The following is a 16,728-nucleotide window of genomic DNA, read 5'->3' on the forward strand; positions in this document are numbered from 1 at the left end:
ATCAGTAGTGACATTAGTACCTTTAGGTATATCCTTAGCAAGTAGATTAATAAGATCGATGTTGCTACTTCTTAAAATTTTTATCTCATTTCTAAGAGAAACGACTTCATGCCAAAGAGGAGTAATTGCAGTTTCAATTATGCTTTTAACATCTGAAAGTGTAAAGTTCTGGGTAGAACAGCTATTAATAGGAGAAATATTTCCAATTTGATGCGAGGCCATGGATAAAACAACACTGGCACTTTTTATTTTCGCATCATTGTTTTCACTACAACAGATAATAGTAAAGTTATCTATGTATTTAACATTCTTAAGAAGTTTCACGCAACTAGGATGACTTAATGAGTTGCAACGAATACATCTATAACCACTCGCAGGCATGGTTTTACATTTCTTACAAGGTAAAGGAATATCATCCTCCCCCGTCCGTATATCGAGTTCAGACATATTTGATACATAAAAAGTTCAGTGGACACGCGATAACGAGATAGGTTAACGTGCTGATAGCAGAGAAAAAATTTAAAGATAACCGTAAAGTAGATTTCGGAGAATGTCACCAATCGCCAAAAGACGTACAACAATTATACGTTTCTGATTCACAGAGACACTAATGGCAGGCTCACATACTCAATTAATTCCACATATTTAAAATATTCAAAATATTTCATGTAAAAATACCTTCTTATGTTGAAGCAAAACAGGCAAGCGAGCAGCACACGTCCGCTCCACACCGAGTCAACCGAAGAGATCAGTTTCCAGCGAAGTAATGGACAACCGCAATATCACAATAGTACTAGCCTTTTTACCGTTACAGTTTTTTTTTTATAATACACACAGCATCTAATTGTTCTGGTGTTAATTTGCAAGAACCCGCACGGGTAACTAATTGTTTAGAACCAAGTATGTCGACGTCGATATTTCGAACCATGTCGAACAGTGTATTGGAAAATTCTAGTTAAATTTTAGTTTTTCTGATAGTTTTTCTGGGCGTGTATTTTTATTATGTCACTGTGAATGATATATGAGGTCATGTTTAAACATAGGGTAATGTTTTACGTCACTAGGTATTCACAAAGGATCTATATGTATGTTTTATACTTACACTGATCATGTATCGGCTATAGAAAAAAGTAAACCAAAAAGCACATATTTGATACCTAAAAATTGTGCCAATGTTCTGATAAAAGACGATTTTTTTCTTGAAATATTTTCTTTATTCCATAGTGCTTCCAGTCTGTCTCCTAACAGTTGTGCCTCATGATCTCTTATCGGCGTCGTGAAGCTGTCGTCAGTTACCCCATTTTTCCAACACTCTAAAATTGTTTTTAACTGCCGTTGGAAAACCGGTGGAAAATCTGTACCAGAATAAAAAGTGAGACAAGAAATCTGCCTTCTCCTTGGGATGAACATATTTCGGTGTTTTATTAATTGTGATCTTTTTTGTTTTTGGTGAATCCATTAGTCGTTTTAGTTTACAACATTGGTACAAAAATGCTTTAATGATTTGGTTTAGAAGTGAGGTCTAATAAAACAGCGGGGTTCAGTAGTAAAGAAAAAAAATTATGTGACTCTTAAAGGAACGAGTGTAGAATTATATACTTACATATGGTAATGTAGCACAATGCTTGCATTCGTTAGAGACTTCATTTAAGTAACTTGTTGTCTTAATTGACGCTAGCTTTTAAATTGTATGAGTGACATTGGACTTAACAAGCTTCGCCATTTAGCTCTATTTTTCCGCTATTACACATTTACTATCGGTACTATCGATAACACTGTCAGTGTGTTAATTTTTTGTCAGCGTTATACATATAGGGTGATTCACCGTAAGTGACGAATGTGATTGGTGTTAGCGGCAACCATAAAAATATTGTTTCTTTAGTCCTTGATTCACACTAGAAATTTAAAAATATCAAAACTATGTGGTTTGAAAAACAACAAAACAAATTTTCACGGTCACGTTGTCGTTGATGCGGAAATTATTGAAACAATTCGACTAAAATCAACTTTACATAACTTAATTTAAAAGATTTAAAACCCAATACTATTATGACCGTTTTAAATATTATAGATCTAAATTCAAATCTATAATTTACAATGGTTACCTCCGGTATCTAAACGAAATACAGTGGTCAATCTCATCAGACCCCAAAAAATTTTGGACGTATATTCAATCCGGAAAAGGAAACTCTAGAATCCCAGGACTCATGAGACATCTAGCTCAAGAACTTGAAACACCGTAAGATATTGTTAATGCATTTGGTGAATTCTTTAAAAGCGTCTACACATCCTACAAATTTTAATATAAGAAACGAAGAGTCCAATAATCTGCAAATAAAGGTTGATTGGGCCTCAATTTTTGTAACATCGTAAACTCAATTTGTTTGGCTTTTTGTTTGTACCATAAGCAGCATTAAACTGTTATACGGACTGATGAATAACAAAACTGACTGCATTTACTTGATGAACAAAACTGTATTCTTAGTACTAGATTAAATAGTAGAAATAGGGCTTTGTACTATTATGATCCGTGCCGAACTAACGTATTAATTTGGTCTCCAGTGATTCTTATCCTTCAAATTTATTTCACAGTGTATTATTTATTGTTTAAAGTACTAGTTATTTTGAAACCTTCTTTCTCTTTTTATAGTAGTGGAATTAATTATTTTTGTTTTTGTTATTTTACTTTGTACTTTCTACTTACACTTAATTTTTATATATTGTATATTTAATTTCCTGTAATTGGGTGCCATGCCTGTTGGAAATAAATCTATTACTATTATTATTAATAGAAGTAAACTGAAAACTAAATTTTGGAGTGCTTATCGGGATAGGTCAAATTCGTCATTTATGATGAATCACGCTGTATGACAGTGTCTAAATTTTATAGGAAAATGTGGCTTCTGTGGTAAACAAATGTTTTCTTGTTCTAATTCAAAGTTTGGATTAGTTAAATTCTTAATCACTAACAAAGGAAATATTTTAATATATTGTGCAATGTTTATTATTGAAAAATGCGCACCATTGGGATAAAACAAACTGAGTTTCATAAACGCAGCATATTTTTTACTTTATTTATTTAATAAATTTTTGCAATTATGTCTTTAACTTTCTCGAGGAAATGGATGAAAAATCGAATTGTTCTTCTCGAGTTATCAAATCAAACTTTCAAAAAGTTCGTGGTAAAACGCGAAAACTTGTCTATTCATCCCCAGCAAAAATTTGATGATATTGCACAAAGAAGGTATAACATGATTTATTTCAAACATTTTAAATTTACCTATTACCTAGTGAGTAATTCTATTAATTAATTAACATATATCCATTTTCCGCTTTTATAATTTTATTTTTTATTGTCTTTTAAACAAGTTGCTAAGCATGCCATTTTTTTTCTTCAGCAAGCTAGACGGATGACCAGACTCAATAATTACACCCTTATCTAGAACTAATACTAGGTCAAAATCTAAAATGTAACGCAATTTGTGCATAATTGCGATGACTGTACATTCAGCAAAAACTTCTGATATTACTTTTTGTATCAAAACTTCAGTATCGGAATCGACACTGGCATTACTTTCGTCAAAAATTACGATTTTGTTACGCCGAATCAAAGCTCTACACACACAAATGAGTTGTTTTTGACAAATGCTTATATTCATGTCAAGTTTCTCATCCAAATTTTGAAAGAGTGACAAATTCACGGTTGAAATAGCTTTCCAAATATCATCGTCTGAATGTTGCCCTCTCGGATCAATATTTTCACGTAACGTTCCCGAAAATATAGTAGGTTCTTGTGGAACTACAGATATTTTTGACCTGAGGAAATCCACTGGAAGTGTTTTGATGTCTACGTTGTCAATAAAAATGTTTCCTTCGAAATCGTAAAGTCGGACGAGTGCAGAAATCAAAGATGTTTTTCCTGAAGCAGTCCTACCAACGAGGGCAACTTTTTGCTTATTTTTGATGGCGAAATTTAATTGTTTTAAAACATCGTCTTGGTCGCTCTTGTAAGAAAGCGACACGTCCTTGAATCGTATTTCACATTCCTTTGGCCAATGTTCCATTACTAAACCATCTTTGTTTTCTTGTTTTTGTTTAGTGTATTCCAAAACTCTTTCTACTGTTATCATTTGATTCTCAAATCTAGTGATCATGCGATAAAAGCAATGCTCTGAAACTCCCAAACTAAATATTTGCGACAAAACAAGTCCAACTTTTCCTGCTGCCATTTCTAAAAAAATGTTGTTTATTAGTATCACTTGGCTCTCAAGATTTCAGTTTACTGTCATCTAGTCCTAAAAAAAGAATTATTGCGAAAGTAAGGAGAATTGTTTCGTCGGCTGCTAGCACCATGTGATAAGCTGTCTCACAACATGTGTACATGTAAGAACACGAAGTGTGCAAATCTTGATGTTGATCAAATTCTTGTCGCAATGTATCTTGGATTTTTGAGGTCCTTATTGTTGTTAATCCGTCTAAAGTAGCATTGATGTAGCGAATTAGTGGACTTCGTGCTACCATAATAAGGGTTATCATTTTAAAGAGTTTTGATAATATGCTTACTTAAGAATTCCAGTCGTTTTAAAGCATTTCCAATTTTTAAATAGAATATTTGTACGCAAACCAAGAATACATTAATCAGAATACATGGAATAAGGAACCATGCATTAATTGTAGCTATGAGAATAATAACTCCAACTGTTCCGGCAAAATACTAAAATTTAGGAATATTATAAGTCACTTTATAAAGTTAATCTATTTACGCCCATTAGTAGAAAAAACGTCAAGGGTAGCATTTCATCGATGTACAGTATGTCTTCTGAAAATCTGTTCAAAATAATTCCTATTCGATTTTTGTCAAAGAATTGCATAAAACTGTGAACCACTTTAGCGAAAAGTAAATTGTGAATTTTTAGTGAAGCTTTGGCAGCAAGCACCCAGAAAATGTATGTATTTAATGACATTACTACGGTCGCAGTTGAAATAACTATAGGTAGAAAAATTACCATTTGGTGACGTTTTTCATTTGCCTCAGTGTAGATTTCCTTGTCGGTGGCATTGTTAAATAATACTTGTTCCGCATTTATCCTACAAGTTCAAGTCAATGGGTGGAAATTATCAAATTTTAGTCTTACCAAACGGATTCCATTTGATTAATGGCACTTTTCAGAAACTGAATTATTCCAGTGAGAAGTAAAACTAAAAAAATTTTGACCATGCCTCCGTTTTCTTTAATATACTTTTTGTAAGCTTCGAATTGGACCTTTCCTTTTACTTTCGTTTCTGTGTATAGTTCTTTGATCTCTATGTTGTTTTTAATCAGTAGGGTTTCATCGTCAAAGTTTTCTTGCGCAGTTGACTCTTCCTTTTCACTCTTTGCTTTATCTTCTTGAAAATATTTCATACTTTTAGTTTCCGCACTTTTTGGGGTGTTACACTGGATGGAATGCGAGTTTTGCATTTGACCGTTTCTCATTGTTATGACGTTGTCTGACTTATTGGCGTACTTAATGGATGGAGTAATCAAGATCACTATTTTGTCTTTCAAAAAAGTTTTAATGCACTGTTCAAATACAAAATCTGCAACAATCGCATCCAAACTACTCAGACAATCATCTAATAAATATATATCACGTTGTTTATAAACAGCTCGTGCTAAATTTATTCTAGCTTGTTGTCCTTTACTTAGATTAGCTCCTCCGTCAGTTACAAGAGCAGAATCACCATCGCTTAAAGAACGTAGATCTTCAAGTAGAGCACAAACTCGTAAAACTTCTAAGTAACGATGTTCGTCGTAACCACTTCCAAATAAGATGTTTTGTTTGATGGTCGATGGAAAAAGCCAGGGTTCTTGAGATGCGTAAGAAATGCTGCCGACGACTTCTAAATCGCCTTCTACATTTTTGTATTCTTTTGTCAGGACTTTCAACAGAAGACTTTTGCCACTGCCAATAGGTCCTGTTACTGCTGTTATTCCTCCTGCAATGTTACACTTTTTCAAATTTATTAGTGTGTGGTTATGTGCAGTATGAATTTTTAAATTCAAGTTGATTCTGGCTGAAAGCTTATTGTCTTCCGCGAATGATTCATCACTCTTAATTCGCAGTGTTTGTCCAATCCGTTTAAATACGGCAATTAAAGTAGCTATTTCATGTATCGCTCTTGGAAAATTGCCTTTCGTGCCATATGAAACTATAGTTAGACTGTTTATTATAAGAAATAATGTCCCGGCAGTTGATTGAATGTTGAACCATATGGATATTGCTACAACTATGTACCACGACGCGTTGTGAAATGTTTCAGATAGTACCAATTTTAGAAATAATAATATATTTATGTTGCGTATAAGCTGAATTTCTTTACTGTAAATACAGAAGAAAAACATACAATCAATCATTTGTTTACCACCTTACTTTCTGATTTTAGCAATTTTCTTTTCATAACTTTCCTCCCAAAGATTCATTTTGATGACTTTTATTGCACTTAGTGCTTCTTTTATTATTTGATATCTTTCATCAGTTTTCCTCAAAGATTTCAGTTTAAGTTTATGCACTAAAGCTGCTATGCATGCTGAAAAAATTTAAAGTATAAATGATTATTTTTGTTTTTGCCTGCTTACAATTGACGAACATGCTGATAAAAATTATTGTGGGAATTATGAGAAATAACCATCCAATTTCTGAATATAGGACCCAACATACTGCCACAATCTTGGTTAGATCTTTTATCATGTTTGTAATTTTAGATACAGCTTCTTCAAATTCACTCACATCTCTCGTTATCAGATTTATCATCTTGCCACTTTGAACTACTGACGGGTTCATTTTTAAAAGTTGTCTGTATATTAAAGATGTGAATCCAGCACGCATTTTAATCCCAAATTCCGAAAGCCTTAGATAAAAGTTGTGTACGTGCAGACGACTTACAACCGTAACTACGATCAATAATAGTCCATACAAGCTCGCATCAGTTCTGCTTAGATTATTGTGTCCTGGTGTAAAATATGAGATGAATTTTTTTAGTATCTTTGGTTGCAAGAACCTAAACAAATGATTAAAAGCGAGGTGCAATTATAAGCGTTATCGTATATACGTTATTGTCACTGGGATGACCAAGCTGAGTATTATTAAAAGATATTGTCTGCCAAAACATTTCCAAAGGAGTTTAGGTATAGATGTCTTATTTTCATCCATTTGTTTCTTCCACTCCTTTTCTAATTTATCTCCTAATGTTTTTGACTTATGTTCGGGAAGCACTTCATATATATCATTTTGAGTCAGGTCTGTTCTATAACCCTTAATGAATGTATTCTTTGTATATCTAAAATTCGTAATTACGCACATAGTTCAAGTTTTTTTTTTGGAGTTAATTGTTAACTTACAAAAAAAATAAATTCCAAAACCAGTGTCTGTTTTTCTCCGGATTAATTGATTTTTTGTTTGTTTTGTAGTAGTCCATTTAAGTTTTATAGAAAATAGTTTCAATAGTTAGGTAGGTACTATCGTTTTGGAAAATATATTGTTTATCGTTAAGTAATCCCAAATTCCGAAAGCCTTAGATAAAAGTTGTGTAGGTGCAGACGTCTAAAGACCGTAACTACGATTATTTTAGTTTTTACCAGCTTACAATTTGCTGATTAAAGTGTGAATAATATTTGAATATACTTATATATAGAGCCACTTTCATGTAAGTGTGATAGGCTGAAGCAATTGACTGTATTATTATAGTAAAATAATGGTCATATAAAAAAGCAAAAATAGTCGATTAAGTCAGTTTTAACGATGAGCGTAAGGTCAAATTATCATAATTTCATAATGTTTGGAAAATATGGGGCAAATTTTGATAAGATCCGTACCAGTGGACATCGTACGAAATACATTTCGCAACAACGGCAACATTCTAAACTGACTTAACTATTTTTATTTTTCACTCGTATATAATATTTGTTTTATATCCATGATTTGATAAACATAAAGCGGCATATTACATCCGGGGCACAATGAGCGGGCATAAAGAGTTATTATGCCCTCTCATTATGTCCTATTTTGCTAAACCCAAAAATAAAAAAATGTATTGTTTATTTTTAACTACTTATTTATTTTTTGACAATTTATTTAATAACGGAGATACAAATTACAATTTACAAACTTGCTATTCATACCAAACTTTTCAGGTAAACTTAAACCTTTCGCAGGTTCCTCTATTGGAATTATTTCTGCCTCTGCTTCCATTCTGCTAGCACCGAATAAAGTATTATATAAAAATCTAGAATTGTGTTCGCTCATTCTCCAACTACCTTTAATGCATAAAACATTCGTATTTAAATACTTACAATCATCAAAAAATAACTTAGTTTACCTTCTGATGTAAATATCTGTTGTCGGAAGTATCTTTTAGAAATTGCATGACTTGTTCGCCAGTCAAAACTCGATTTTTTTGCCACATAACCTTTTGGGTTTTTTACAGAAATATGTCAAATGATAATTAGAAATATCTATGTTGTCGTTTACTCTTAAAGTTGTCTTGACCATCGAGTATTTTCACCATAAGGAACTGGGTGAATATTTTTCTAACTAATAATGAAGAACACAGTTAAATAATTATTTTATAAACTAAATAACTCACCAATTCTTAGAAGTAAGCCATCATAACTGTCTCGCTGATACGATTTACAAAATTTTTAATCTTCCATTTAAGGAAAATTTTGTATTCTTTTTCATATATGGATCCTGATGTTCCAGGTAACAGATTTTCATTGGTTTTTTTGCGCTGTCTTTGCAATGTTTTCTGGAATTTGACACTTTTCCTCATTAATTTCCGCGGTCGAAAATATACGTGTTGACACCGTGAATAGACGTCCGTTTGCAATAAACAATAATGTAAATCTCCTTGACAACAAAATCAACGCCACGTATATTTTTTTTTACGAATTAATTATATAAATTAATGTTTTTTTTTTAGATTTTCTCGTGAAAAATAAAAGTTTGTATGCACCACGGGCACAACTTGATGTTTATAAATCTCGGGCAACTTACAAAATCTCGGGCCAGAGGCCCTCGATTTTGTAAACGTTGCCCTCGAATATAAACATCTTCTTTGTGCCCTTGGTACATAAATAACTATTTGGGGAGGCTATAAACGAATTAATTTTCATTAATGGTTTATCATCAAGGAGGTTTAAAACGTTTGCAAGATTTCAGAGTATTTGGTTTTGGAGTTTCAAAGTTAAATTGTAAAATGGATGATTAGGGAAGAAATTCAACATGGATTTGTAAACCACATATCCAGGAGTATTTTACTTTATAAAATTAATTAGGTATAATATTTGTTAATGTAAATTGTGGAGATGATACTCCTCAGACATATAAAATTTGACAACAATCGGTGCAGTATTTTCGGAGATTATTTGTTTAATAAAAATCTACATAGACGGTACACTAGACAGACAGGCAGTGAAACAGGCGGAAACGGGAAATTTATGAAATGTCAATACAATACACTAATGTGGCATCTTTGATGGCAAAGGTTGACGATTTTTGTGCTTTTGTTGACACATATAAACCAACGATTATAATGGTGTCCGAAACATGGTTGACTTCTTTTATAACTGATGCGTTAATATCTCTCGATGGATATACCATTTTTCGATCGGATCGGGTTGGAAGGGGTGGCGGTGTTTGTGCCTACATTTCTGATCTGGTCCTCAAGAATTTCACGGTTATGCCCCTTGCAGGAAACGCTGGTGGTATTGATTCTCTCTTTTTAAAAGTGACTAACAGCAGCATAACTTTTCCTCTAGGATGTGTGTATAGACCATCGACATCTCTTTTCGACGATGATATAACTCTTTTCAATCAGATTAGCAATATACCGAATTCATATGACAAAGTGTATATTTTCGGAGATTTAAACCTCCCAGATGTGGATTGGGCCATCAGTGGCAGTCGTTCCTATTCTTCTTCCTCTCAACTTTTGGTGGATTTGCTGATTAATAGTCATCTTGATCAATTGATCACGCAGCCAACAAGGTTCAGGTCGAACCAAAAACCAGCTGTGCTAGATTTAGTTATAACGTCTGATGACAGTTCAATCTCGAACTTGGAATATTTGAATCCAATTGGTAAATCGGATCATTTAGTTCTAATGATGGATTTACAAGTTTGTTACACACGTCGGAGGAGAACTATCACGCTTGAACGGAAGATGATAGATTTTGAAGCCCTGAATAAGCACTTAGGGAAGCTAGATTGGAATTGTCTTCTTTCGGATTTGTCGATAAGCAACAATTGGGATTGCTTTAAAGCAACACTATCTGATACTGTCACACAGTACACCACTAGTTCCACGTTTAAAAGATCTTCATCAAAACCATGGATTAACGGGAGAATTTTAAACCTAGTACGCAAAAAGAGAGCACTTTGGCGAGCTTTTAAACGAACAGGGACCGAAACGAGTTACAATGCTCACAGGGCTTTTTCTAACCATCTTTCGACTGTCATCAGAGAGGCTAGACTTGATTATGAGAAGCGTATTGCACAGAATAAGGACAACAAAACTCTTTTTAAGTATATTCGCACTACTTTATCAGGTCCAGTTAAAACAGTTAAGGTTAAGATGCGGCAGGCATGGTTAATGATAACAGTTACACCGTTACTGATTTATTTGCCGATTCCTTTGCCAAAGTGTTTACTGTGGAACCTCTTTCTGGGATGCCTAATTTATCTAGCGTTTGTAGTTCGAATAGTATCAATGATATAAAATTCTCTGAGGACGCGGTATCAGATAAGCTCAGAAAGTTGAAAATTACTAAATCTCCAGTTCCTGATCTTATTTCCGCCTGCGTTTTAAAGAACTGTGCAGCCTCTCTTTCCACTCCGCTTTCTATTCTAATGGCGCAATCATTCATGCAATCTAGACTTCCCTCCGACTGGAAAACCGCGTTTGTCAAACCAATTTACAAGAACAAGGGTGATAAGTTTGATGCATCAAACTATAGGCCAGTGAGTTTGACATCGCTCGTAGTCAAGGTCATGGAATCCATTATCTATGGCCCTTTAGTCAAGTTTCTTATACATAAACTACAATCTAATTCCACCTGAACAGCATGGCTTCTTACCTGGGAAATCTGTCCAATCTAATCTTTTGTGATGTTTGTCAGACTGGACTAGGGATACCGATCTGGGTCGCTCTGTCGATATTTTATATCTCGATTTTTCAAAAGCTTTTGACAAGGCTCCGAAACGCAGGCTCCTTCATAAATTGCAACATCTTGGTATACGAGGAAACCTTCTTGGGTGGATAAATTCTTTTCTGAGCGATAGAACATTTCGAGTCAAAGTCGGTGATGGACTTAGTAGATCTGTCGATGTTGTGATTGGGGTGCCCCAGGGCTCGGTGCTTGGCCCGCTACTATTTGTCGTTTATACTGCCGATATCAAAAGCATCGTAACCTCGCCTTTCGCCATGTTCGCAGATGACATCAAGTTTTAATGCAGTAGTGCGAATTATAGGGATTTAGAACGTGATTTTCGAGCAATATATGACTGGACTCATGATTGGATGTTACCTTTGAATTTAGACAAGTGCATAGTCCTACACCTTGGGAATAATAACCCCAAATACGCTTATTTCGTTGACAACTTACTTCTTTCATGTACAGATTCGCACGTTGATTTGGGTGTTGTTGTCACCTCTAATTTGTCATGGACTGAGCACATCCAGCGAGTTGCGAGCAAAGCAAATAAAATGCTCTTTCTTCTGACTAAAACATTTTCCAAAGCTAGTCCATTAGTCTTCTCTAAACTTTTCAAAATATATGTGCGGCCTTTGCTAAAGTTTGCTAATGGTGTCTGGTCTCCCATCCTTCAAAAAGACATTTTGTGCTTGGAATCCATTCAGCGTCGAGCAACCAGATTTCCGTTCGTCATAAATCGGCCTCCTTACTGCGAACGGCTTAGACTAATGCATCTCTGCCCTCTTTCAGACAGGCGCAAACGAGGGGATCTAATCATTGCTTATCAGGCCTTGAGTAATAGTCTTTCCCCAATGAGGCATCTCTTTCCTCTCAATACCTCAGATAGCACCAGAGGGCATTCTCTAAAGTTGCATAAGTTGAAGTTTTGCACCTTAGCTCGCCAAAAATTTTTAACGAATAGAGTGTTTGAGAGTTGGAACGCGGTACCCAAGCATATAGTGCTAGCTTCATCTACTGTAAGTTTTAAATCGAAATATGATACATATTGTGCGACAAAAAATCTCTAAGGTATACTGAAGATAAAGCCACTATTCAATTTGTCGCGGGCATTACAGGCATAGCCTCTGCCCGATCGATTCCTTAATAATAATAATAATAATAATAATACTTCCTTAGCTAATCATAAAAGGAGAGTTATAGTGGCATTTATTAAGTATACTTATGCCCACTAGTTCGAAAAAGAGAATTCTTTGCGAATATCAATACATATAATAGGTATCACAAAATCAAAAGATTGACAAGGGAAAAATAAAAGAACAATATCTAAGCCAAAGCGCTAATTAAATATTGTTAAATATTTTTATTAACATAGTTTTAATAGCACAATAAATAATTATAAATACATACATTACTTTACAAAAAAAAACTGCGTTAATTCAGCTTAACATAAAATGAAAAACTGGGTTTAGAAATACCTTTTAATATAATTTTCATATATGGGTCTGCATAATTAACGAAGAATTTTCATATTCATGGACGTATCTGTAAAAATTACCATTAGCGTTTTGTAGAAGTTCATTTGGGGTGTCAAATTCCACAGCACAACCATCATCTAAAACCAAAATCTTGTCCGAATTCATCACACTGTCCAATCTATGTGCAATTTTTAAAATCGTTGCCTTATGAAATCTCCTCTGAATTGTAGCTTGAATTAATTTGTCGGTGTCTAAGTCTAGAAAGGCAGTTGCTTCGTCAAGAACAATAATTGTGCATTTTTTCAAAATGGCTCTAACTAAACACATTAGTTGTTTCTGTCCCGCACTAAAATTGATCCCGCCTTCCGAAATAGAACTGTTTAAACCAGAGGGTAAATTTGAAACACTGTGTTTTAGATTCACTTCTTCTAGAGCACTCCATAACTGGCAGTCCGTGAATTCTTTGAAAGGATCTAAATTTTCGCGTATGGTACCTGAGAAAAGAACAGGATCTTGAGGAACAGTCGCTATTCGAGATCTCAGAGTGCCAAGAGGAACCATTTCTATGTCGACGTCGTCTATTAATATTGTTCCTTCGAATTCATATAGGTGAAAGAGCGCATTTATCAAGGATGATTTTCCAGCACCAGTTCTTCCAACGATTCCTATTTTTTCACCAGCTTGAAATTCCACATCGATGTTTCTGAGGACAAACGGTTTTTCGGGAGAATATCGCATGGAGACCGATTGAAATAGTATTTTGCCTTCTGCAGGCCATGCGGCAGGAGGATTAATTTCACTTTTATTATTATCTTCAACTGTTAGGTCATCGTATTCTGCAACTCTTTCAACTGAAGTCATCTGTGTTTCAAGTTCACCATAAATCTTGATCATGTACTGTATCGCTGAAATCATTAAGAGCGATTCTGTAATGGATAAACCAACGTTTCCCACCATATCACCTAAAAAAGCTGCATGAGAGTACCGTCAACAGTTACTAAATTACTTGCTCTTTTTGAAGATTATTAGAAAGAAAATAACAACGGCTACGTACAACATGCAAGTGAAATCTGTCCAAAATGCATAAGAAGCGTGCAAAGCGTGATAGAGATATCTTATCGAGGTATAGGAATCTTGATAGCGTTCGAATTTTGACAAAGAGTGTTTTTGGGCTTTTGAAACTCTGATGGTTGTTAATCCGTCAATGGTAGCAACCACGTGAGTATAAATAGGACTTTTACCTAAAAAAGAAATAAGTGGAAGATATAGTCCTGATCTTTGCTACAAGTTTACGTGTGGCGGCGATTCTCTTCAGTTTGTTAAGTACTGGTCGGAAAGCTTGCACATAGTAATAAAAAATTACCAACAAAACCAGTGTTGGTGCAATCATGTAATAATTTACTGCATTGACAACGATATAAATACCTAACACAGTACAAATTTGTCTTGCAACTTGATACATATTCTTGGGGATGGTCTCATCGATTGCACTCATATCACTAGAAATTCTGTTGACAATTCGACCAGATGGATGATTGTCGAAAAACTTCATAGTCCCATACAGAATTTTGTTGAATAACGTATTGTGAAACTTAACGGAGCACTTATTACAGCATTCTACAAAGTTTAAAGAACTCACGTGAAACAAAAATACCATTATTAGAATAAATCCACTGTAAAAGTACAAACATTTAACGTTGGAAAAGTATTGTAGTAGTGTTGTGTTGAATCTAGTTGGATTTTGCCTCAGGTTGATCCAGAAAGACAAGAACACGTCTGAACCGTTTATAAAAATTTGAGTTGAAATGAAAAGGAAGAATTGAAGATAGACGAAGAACTGGCTTTCATTGGCAAACAAATATGTTGTATATGTGTTGACTTTATCACTACCTGTGTGTTCTTTAGTTTCAATTTGGGCTTTATAATTTTTTTCAGAAAGTGTTGTCACTATTTTGTCACTGTCTTCTTGTATGTTATTTGGTGCCTCTTCTAATGTTTTATATTCTCCAGAAAACTTTATCGTCCCATCTTCTAGAATATATACTCTGTCGGAATGTTTGAGAAATTTTAAATTGTGTGTTATTAGTACAACACTTTTCGTTTTTAGATATTTCATAATACATTGGGTAAAAATGTGTTGGGCGACACATACATCCATCGCCGCCAGAGGATTATCTAAAAGATAGATGTCTGCATCTTTGTATATAGCTCGTGCCAAGTTAATTCTGGCTTTTTGGCCACCACTTAGCATTGCTCCTTTTTCTCCAACCAAGGTTTTATCTCCATGGGTAAAAAGAGATATATCATATTCTAAAGCGCAAATTTTAAGAACGTTCAAATACTTGTTCTGGTTAAATGTTTCATTAAATACGATGTTTTCTTGGATGGTTGCCGAAAACACCCAAGGATTTTGCGATGCATAAGACATCAAACCATCCTGGGAGAGAATTCCGTCGACTATAGTTAGTTCTTCCAATAGAGTTTGGAGTAAAGAAGACTTTCCACTTCCTGTGTCTCCGGTAACTGCAACTAGCTGACCACAACCAAGTTTGAAATTAACGTCTTTTATCGTCGCCTTTTGTGATGGGTTCCATTGAGCTGTTAAATTACGAGCATATATTTTACAACCTTGCATATCTTCTATTTTTTGTTTGTCAATAGCTGCTTCGTGATCCGATAGCAAAAATATTTCGATACGGGTTATACACACTTTCACTTCTGATATTAAATTAACAGCAACAGTTGCATGATGCGCCGATGTTTTAAGTAAATTGTATATGTTTAGAGAGATAAAAATCAAGTGTGGGTCTAAAGGCGTACCGGTCGTTGTTAAAAGTAAAATAAACACGTAAACAGATATTTTGTGAATGTACGTCGCAATCGTAATGTTTTCGGTTGATATGTGATTCAGTTTTCTCACATGGGTAAGTTCACATCTAAAATTTAACAAGTTAATAACACTGGCTTGATTTTAAAAATTAAAACCTTCTAATTTTAGTTATGATTTCAGCGAAAGGCTTCTCCCAAGCATACGTTTTAATTTCTCTCATTCTAAAAATAATATCGTTCATTATACGTATCCGATTGTCTCTTTCTCTAGCCACTTTTTGTCCTCGAGCAGCAGCTCTGGTGTAAAAAACATCTGAAATATCGGTCCGTTACTTCCAAAGTAATGATAAAAAATTATACTAACATTGAGAAAATGAAAAAATTACCATTATTCCTACTCCAACGACTCCTTGATAACTAGACATGGAAAGAAACAACAATATTGCCACGATGATTTTCAAAATACCGTTCCACATGCGGTGAAAAAAACAAAAAACCGTTTCAAATTTGTCAATGTCGGTAGAAAACAAGTTTAATATACGTGCCAAAGTATTTTTTTGTATAGTAGCTAATTTCATGTTAACAATCTTTCTATAAATTAACGAGGAACAAGATGTACGAATTTTCAAACCAGTGCTGAAAGTTTCCAAATAATGGAACTGGAAACTTAGCACTCGAAGTAAGATAGAAAAAACCACGACCAGTCCATAAATATATGCTTCCTTTGCCGTGAGTTTTGTGTTTTGTGAGAAATATTCCAATAGTTTACCCAGATATAGAGATTGAAGGAACCTGCAATAGTCCAAATTTTTAGTGAATATCTGCTTTCTTAAATTCATTTACCGACACTCATTTATTTACAGCTAGTGCTAGCTAGTTGTGTACTGATGGCTATATGTAACAGTATTAAAAATGATTATGATAGTTTAAATTCCAATTTACTAGTGGCAGCTGGTCAATGTTGACATCTTAAAATAGTATTTACTGAACTTATTCTGGAACGTGATTTATAATTATAATAGTATAACCTAATGAAGGCATTCTGGAGGATAGTTTCTGCCGAAATAATTGACAACCGCATATCACTATAGTTGCTAGTCTTTTTACTTGCGGGATATAATCAGAGTGGATTGAAAATTTACGGCAAGTTTGAAAGAGTTTGTAACAGTATCATTTACATAACACAGTTTTTTTAGGACAAACACTGTCTATTTGTTCCAGTTTTAATTT

At 34.2% G+C, this 16,728-nt stretch overlaps 3 protein-coding genes across 3 annotated transcripts; 1 reads left to right on the forward strand and 2 right to left on the reverse strand.

The window, feature by feature from the left end:
• Positions 1 to 1,918: 1,918 nt before the first annotated feature.
• LOC135138487 (ATP-binding cassette sub-family C member 4-like) lies at positions 1,919 to 8,285 on the reverse strand. The gene is made up of 7 exons (XM_064068459.1): positions 8,162 to 8,285; positions 5,136 to 5,979; positions 5,007 to 5,088; positions 4,564 to 4,714; positions 4,284 to 4,514; positions 3,531 to 4,231; positions 1,919 to 1,996 (listed from the first exon to the last, which is right to left on the reverse strand). The coding sequence occupies exons 1-7, from the start codon at positions 8,283 to 8,285 to the stop codon at positions 1,919 to 1,921; spliced, it is 2,211 nt and encodes a 736-aa protein (XP_063924529.1).
• A 1,198-nt stretch (positions 8,286 to 9,483) lies between these two features.
• On the forward strand, positions 9,484 to 11,099 carry LOC135138488 (uncharacterized). Its single transcript, XM_064068460.1, has 2 exons — positions 9,484 to 10,628; positions 10,736 to 11,099. Exons 1-2 carry the CDS (start codon positions 9,484 to 9,486, stop codon positions 11,097 to 11,099), a joined length of 1,509 nt encoding a protein of 502 aa, XP_063924530.1.
• Positions 11,100 to 11,164: 65 nt separating this feature from the next.
• Positions 11,165 to 15,740, reverse strand: LOC135138489 (probable multidrug resistance-associated protein lethal(2)03659). Its single transcript, XM_064068461.1, has 7 exons — positions 15,655 to 15,740; positions 14,309 to 15,605; positions 14,095 to 14,260; positions 13,680 to 13,910; positions 12,750 to 13,631; positions 11,645 to 11,761; positions 11,165 to 11,310 (listed from the first exon to the last, which is right to left on the reverse strand). The coding sequence occupies exons 1-7, from the start codon at positions 15,738 to 15,740 to the stop codon at positions 11,165 to 11,167; spliced, it is 2,925 nt and encodes a 974-aa protein (XP_063924531.1).
• Between the last annotated feature and the right edge of the window lie 988 nt (positions 15,741 to 16,728).

This window comes from Zophobas morio, unplaced genomic scaffold, assembly GCF_036711695.1.
Source record: "Zophobas morio isolate AGI-343-1 ecotype UQ-CSIRO unplaced genomic scaffold, CSIRO_AGI_Zmor_V1 ptg000030l, whole genome shotgun sequence".
NCBI lineage: Eukaryota > Metazoa > Arthropoda > Insecta > Coleoptera > Tenebrionidae > Zophobas > Zophobas morio.